Source organism: Carlito syrichta, unplaced genomic scaffold, assembly GCF_000164805.1.
Source record: "Carlito syrichta isolate Samal-C Ts95f unplaced genomic scaffold, Tarsius_syrichta-2.0.1 Scaffold130732, whole genome shotgun sequence".
Lineage (NCBI taxonomy): Eukaryota > Metazoa > Chordata > Mammalia > Primates > Tarsiidae > Carlito > Carlito syrichta.
This window is the reverse complement of record NW_007074828.1, coordinates 161,555-168,260: the sequence shown is the minus strand read 5'-3', so window position 1 is coordinate 168,260 and position 6,706 is coordinate 161,555. Positions and strand designations below refer to the sequence as shown.

General features: G+C 55.4%; 1 protein-coding gene across 1 annotated transcript in view; it reads right to left on the bottom strand.

Moving 5' to 3' along the window:
• QSOX2 (quiescin sulfhydryl oxidase 2) overlaps positions 1-6,706 on the bottom strand; it is a 69,561-nt gene extending 62,855 nt beyond the window's left edge. The window contains exons 1-5 of the mRNA XM_021708124.1: positions 6,618-6,706; positions 6,129-6,181; positions 5,067-5,164; positions 4,619-4,732; positions 401-477 (exon numbers count right to left, since the gene is read on the bottom strand). Of these exons, the coding sequence (XP_021563799.1) occupies positions 401-477; positions 4,619-4,732; positions 5,067-5,164; positions 6,129-6,181; positions 6,618-6,706 (431 nt within the window). The remainder of the gene's footprint in view (positions 1-400; positions 478-4,618; positions 4,733-5,066; positions 5,165-6,128; positions 6,182-6,617) is intronic.

Here is a 6,706-nt window from a genome sequence, read left to right as displayed (position 1 = left end):
CCTAAACTCCCTGTGGGCAGGCGGGGTCCTCATCATTACAGCCTTGCACTTACTTGTTTGTGCTCTAGAGGGTTCCAGAAAGGCTGGGCCACCTGCCCTGAAATGTACAACCTGGGCAAGGGATAATACTGCCCGAAGCACCCTGTCGAAATGCCTGCCCTCACCTACCACCTAGGGATTGGGTAGCTGTCAACTGGAAGGGTGGGTGAGCTGATGGCAGGAAGAGCCTCCCAATTCAGGACCTGCAGTGGAGACCCCATGGGTGCAGGCCCAGGAGAGGCAGACCTGAGCATCTGATGGGCCCGGGCAGTGGAGGGAGGGTTCAGGCCTGATGCCGTTGCCAGGCCATGCTAGACACTGAAATTGTGCCCCTCCCCCAACAGGAGACCTCTCCTTGTACCTGGTGGGTGGAGTTGTCTGGAGGGCAGGGCTTGGCCAGGGGCTGCCAGGATGCAGTTTGGTCAGGCCTTCCCAGCTCTGAGGACAGAAAGCAGGCCATGGTTGGGTCATGTGGGGGATCAAGTGCCCTGTGTCCAGGGCACACAAAAGCTGTATGTCTGGGGCAGTTTAATGCCTCCACCGTGACATACACAGCATCACACCAAGTCTTCACAAGGCCACACTGGGGATCCATAGTCTTTTTTGGAAGTTCTGGTGTGTGACCCCACAGATCATGGGGAAGACCAGGTCAGAAGGAGAGGGAGCTCAGTGGGGGACAGGCCAGCTGCTCTGCATCCACAGAAGGGGAGACTGAGGCCCAGAGGGAAAGGATGACAACTCAAGGTCCAGCACCAAGGAGCTGGCAGGGTGAGACAGAGCCCAGATTTCCAGCTTAAGCAGCTAGCTTGCTGCTGATGTCAGCTAGTCACCCTTCCGTTCTAAGTGGAATGGAAAAAGGAAGCTATACTCTGAAAATGATCATAAAGAGCAGGCATGGTGGCTCACGCCTGCCATCCCAGCACTTTGGGAGGCAGAGGGAAGAGGATCGCCTGAGCCCAGGAGTTCAAGACCAGCCTGGGCAACTTGGTGAGACCTCATCTCTACAGTAAAGCAAAAAATTAGCTGGGAGTGGTGGCACGCACTGCAATTCCAGCTGCTTGGAGGCTGAAGTGGAAGGACCGCCTGAGCCCAGCAGGTTGAGGCTGTAGTAGCTCTGAGTGTGCCACTGCACTCTAGCCTGGGTAACAGAGTAAGACTTTGATTAAAAAAAAAAAATCATTAAGGACTTTCACGTCTCACAAAGAGAGAGTAAAGGAGTTTGGCTTTTGGATTTACCATCCCATCTGAAACAACCAAAAGAAGTTATATTCATATATGCATACATATGTGCATGTTTGTATAGATAGTTCTATGTGCATATATACATATATATTCACGCACATACATGAACAAACATCTCTCTAGATACTGGACATCAGGCAATAGCACAGGGATCCCTGAGAGACAGAAAACAAAAGAAATAAGACCTGAAATTATAACAGCTTACTTCTTTGACGGAGTTTCTAGGCTACAGTGCAGGCAGGAGAAATTGAAGCTGAGCCTGGTTCCCCCCCCCAACCAGAGCAGAGGAGATGGAACTGAGGGTCAGGAGATGATGGCAGCTAGAGTTGGGGGGACAGAGAGGAGAGAGGAAACCCCAGAGATCCATGGAATGTTCCCCTGAGTACCAATGAATGCATGTTAATAAGCTACCAGTTGCTGAGGTGGAAGCATCTGAAAGGACTAGGAGGCTGGGAATTATGCCTATTTCCTCTAGCTGGTCTGGAAGCCCTAATGTTTCACAGGTCATTGGGTAGTATAAGGGAAACATTCTTGCATCAGTTGTAGGGAATAATTAGCCCCAGACTAAGCGCGATATGGAGCCACTTAACGAACTATAAACTTGGTTCTGGAATGCGGTTATCTGGAGGTAACTCAAAGTCATGGGGTGGGCATGGTGGCAGACCTGGAATGAGGTAGAAGTCCCTGTCCCCAAGAGACCCAGCCAGGCTGTAACCAGGCTTCAGGGGAGTGGCACAGCTACCCTGGAGGGCAACCAGGAGTGGAGCTGGAGGGGCTTAGAACACCTGTGTCCCCAGAGCAGGATCAGACAGCAGCCTGTGCTTGCCTACTGGTTGGCTTCACATAACTGAGCCATATTCCTCCTCACTGTTGAACCAGTTCACCTAGTATCTAACTGTGATCCGAGGTTTCTTTTATTTTTTGAGTTTGGGTCTCACTCTGTCACCCAGGCTGGAGTACAGTAGCATGATCATGGCTCACCATGGCCTCCACTTCCTGGGCTCAGGCAATCCTCCAGCCTCAGCCTCCCCAGTAGCTAAGACTACAGGTGCATGCCACCACCTGGCTAATTAAAAAAAATTTTTTTTATAGAGACAAGGTCTCACTATTTGCCCAGGCTTGTCTCAAACTCCTGGGCTCAAGCGATCCTCTCGCCTCATCCTCCTAAAATGCTAGATTACAAGCATAAGCCACCATACCCGGTCTGACCCTAAACTTTCTTGCTGTGATGCCAAGTTACCTTCCCCCAGTTGTTCCTCCTCCTCCTCCTCCTCCTCCTCCTCCTCCTCGGCTCAAGGGATGCCAGGGACTGCTGGTGCCCAAGGGTTAATCACATGGGTTCTGGCATCAGATAGGCTTGATTTCAAATCCCAGTTCTGCCCTGACTGTGTGGCCTTGGGCATGTTGCTGTGTCATGCTGGAACCCTCTCCTGTGTGCCTGACTTGCTCACCCCCTGGCTCGGGTGCATGCTGGCTGAGTGCCCTGCCTGCTGCTTGGTCCAGGTGGGGGTTTGAAGATACTCTCACCTGCAGAGGCTGACTCCGACACACTCTCTGGTCTGTCCTTGGGATACTGGGAGGATGTGGCAGCTTCTATACTCAGGGATGGGTGTGATCTGCTGGATGAGAACAAGCCCTGAAGACTCAGAGCCCATAGTGCCAGCAATGCCAATGTCTGATGCCCAGACCAGAGGCTCCCCCGACCGCCCTCATCGACGCTGGGCGGGGTGGCTAGCCCTGGCCTCGAGTCTCACCTGGGCCTGGCTGTCCCAGTGCTATGAGAGGTTGTCCTTGGCTCTGGGTCCCCACAGATCAGTGGCTGTTCCCGCTTCGAGGCTATGTCTGGCCTGGCCTGGGTCTCCATCAGCTGCTATGAAGACAGGGTGTGTGTGTCTTGGACAGACGGACAGACGGCTGAGGCAGCTCCACAGCTGGTGGGCACTGGGTCAGTCAGGTCAGGCCAAGTGAGGTCTCTGGGAGGAGCCCGAAGCCGGGCAAGTCTCCAACCTCAGGGGCCTTGTCTGTCCATCTTCCAGGTGGAAGCGGCAGCCTCCACCCTACCTCCTGGAGAGGGTTGGACACAGCAGGGGTGGAGGAGACAGACAGGTGCCAGGGCTGGGGTATTCTGGGGGCTGGCAGCACGGAAGGAAACCCCAGCTTGATCCGGTGTGGCTGCAGTCACCCAGCAGGGGTGATGCAGGGGTAGGGGATACATGAGGGAGCAGGAGGGAGGAGAGAGAGGGGAGCCAGCCGGGTGTGGCTGTGCTGTTGTGGGTCTGAGAGTGCCTACATGTGTGCTCCCACAGGTATGCACATGTGCACATGCGTACACATACACACATGCAGGCACATGCTTGTGTGGTGTCATTGCTCTCCTGGAAACACCTCTGAAAATGTACTGCGAGTAGATATCCCACCAACAGTCTCAGGACTAAAGAAGAAAATGCCCTTTCTAGAAGGTTCATCACATCCACCCAGGTCACAGCCATCGACCTTCCAGTTAATGCCTTGCTGGCCAGGGTCACCACCTCCTTCCCCTTCATGGGTCAGGTGCTGCCAGTCTGACCAGGCTTAACCAGTGCTGGCGCAGGATGATTGGGCAGAAGCAGGTGCAGGGGATGTCAGGTCCTTTCCTTCCTTGTGAGATACCTGCCAGGGGGCAGGAACTCCAGGCTCCACAGGAGATCCCACAGCTCAGGTGCCTAATAAGCCCAGGACATGGACAAGTAGGAGGCTCAGATTGTCACCTGTGACCCAACTCTGGCCCTGGCCAGGGGAACTCCAGTGTATGTGCCCCCAGGGACACTAGTGGCCAAAACATCCTGTTTCTGCTCTGAGACTTTGCTTTGAAGTGAGGCTCCAGAGGCCGGGCTTGGTGGCTCACATCTGTAATCCCAGTACTTTGGGAGGCTGGGGCAGAAGGATCTCAAGCCCAGGAGTTCGAGACTAGCCTGGGCCACATAGCGAGACCTCAGCTCTACAAAAGATAAAAAGCATTAACTGAGTGTGGTGGCGTGTGTCTGTATTCCCAGCGACTCTGAAGGCTGAGGCAGGAGGATCACCTGAACTCAGGGGGTTGAGGCTGTGGTGAGCCATGATTGTGCCGCTGCACTCCAGCCTGGGCAACTGTGAGACCTTGACCCAAAATAAAAATACACACACATAAAGTGAGGCTGTAGACCAGGATGCCCTGCTGGTCTCTGACTCGTTTCTTTGTGTGGCCCAGGTCACATGGCCGAACATTTCCCTTTCCTCCCCAGCTCCACCAACTCTCCCAACCAACTTCCAGCCAGGAAAGGCAGCCCCCTGTGGTGAGAGCACCCAGCAGCCAGCCTACCTCCAGTCGGTGTCGGAAGAGTAGCTCATCCAGGGCCTTCTGCGTCTCCCAGGCCTCCAGCTTCGCCCGCTGCCGCAAGAGGGCCAGCGCCTGCCCCTGCATCTGCTGGTCCTGCTGTAGGGAGAATGCCCACCTCAGCATTCCAGGCACCCCAGTCTGCTGCCCTCAGCCAGACAGGGCAGGCCCCTTGCTCAGAGGGTCACCCTGACGGGCCGCACCAGGCAGGGCTCCTCCCTCCAGCCGATGCCCTCTGTCCCTGGGGCTTTAGGGCATCCTTCCGCCTCCACGATGCCCCCTCCTGCTCACTAGGGCCACTCATTTCTAACCTCTGCAGTTCTGTGCATTGGAACCTCTCTTGCTCAGTCTTAGGAGGACAAAGGCTGCTCCCAGTAACCCCCCAAATAGAAGAGGCCTGAGGGGATACAGTTGTCACCAGCCCGGGGCATACCTTCAGGGACTTGAGAAAGTGTAGGGACTTCTCCTGGATGTCAGTGAGGTGTCCTGTACTCAGGCCTTCAGGGCAGAGCCCAGGGGGCTCTGGCTGACCTGAGGAATCACAGAAGGGGGTGACTGAGTGGCCTGGGGGGCTCTCTCCCAGGTAACACAGCCTCTCAGCCTGCAAGGAAACCGAGGCACAGCAGCCAGGTGGGCAGGCAGCCTGACTCCTGGGGTTGTCACTGACTATACCAACAGGAGTCCCTTCCCCATGTATCCAGCAAGAGCTGGAGAGCCACAGCCCCACAAAAGACAGTTGGTGCAGCGAGTGGTCCCTCTAGAGGCTAGCCCGGCCTGACCCCCAGCCATAATTCTGGAACCAGTGTGGGGATGACAGGGGCCCAGGACATGGACTTTGCTACCAGGTAGACCTGGGACCAAACCAGGGCTCTGTCACACATTTGCTGGATGACCTTGAACAAGTCACTTTGTGCATCAGAACCTCTGTGGGCACACAGGTTTCTACAGGCCCGGTGTGAAGCTCCAAGGAGAAGGCTGAACAAGTAGCCTTGTTGCTGGTGGTGGTGATGATGTTGAGGACTAGGTGGGCGGGTCTTGACACAGAGAGGGCACGAGTCCAAGGGCTCTCCTTGGAATTTCTGGGATCATTCCAGGGTGCATGAAAGCCTCTAGTGAAGCTTCTGAGGGCTGCAGAGGGGCTTCTCTTTCTTTCTGGTAGTCCTCAGGGTCCCAGCTCTGACTCTGCTTGCTGTTGGTGCTCTCCGTCTGGTGAAGGCTGCCACCAGGGGGGCTCTGAGCAGGAGGGACAGCCTGTGGGCTCTTTCCTCTCCCACCTCCCCCTCCTTGGCAGAGGAAGATACTAGACGACAATCGGCTCACTCCTGGGTTATGGATGGTGGCACCTTCGCGATGGTTCATAGATGGGCTCCTTGGTCATTGACAGTGAGAGCAGAGAGGGCCACCAGCCCCAATCCCTGCACCGATTGCCCAGAGACTAATGTCTCCTTCCCAGCTCAGAGTGGCTCAGCTTCTCATGGCTAGCACAGCTGAAGACCTGTGAACAACAGCTCGGCCAGGTCCTGGGCATCTCCATAGCAGTAGGGAAAGCTGGGAAGCACCAAGACCAGGTGAGAAGCACATTCCAGTGATCCTCAAGACCCCATCTAACCAGACACCATGGGACTTCAGTGGCCTTTGGGACCCCATCTTACTGGCCACCATGGGACTCTGGTGGCCCTTAGGACTCCATTTTACTGGCCACCATGGGACTCCGGTGATCCTCAGGACTTCACCTTACTGGCCGCCATGGGAGGTAAGGACACTTTTGAACTTCTTGGCCTGAGTTCAAGTGTCTCTTCTCAACTGAGATTCCTTTGCAAAGGGAAGAAAACCCTGTGCACTTTTGTTTCATGGCCCTGAGAGGCAGAACCAGAGAGGGGGCTCAGCCTCTACCAAGTCCCTCCCAGCACTTGGGAGCTTAGAGGCCAGAGGCCCCCATGGATGTCCCAGCAATGGGCCTGAGAGGGGCGTCTTGGTCATCTACCGGCACATCAGCACCTTGGACAGGTCACCAGGGAGCCGCAGGCTGGTGTCTCTGAGCTCTGAGTCGCGGCCCGGGAGAAAGCAGAACAT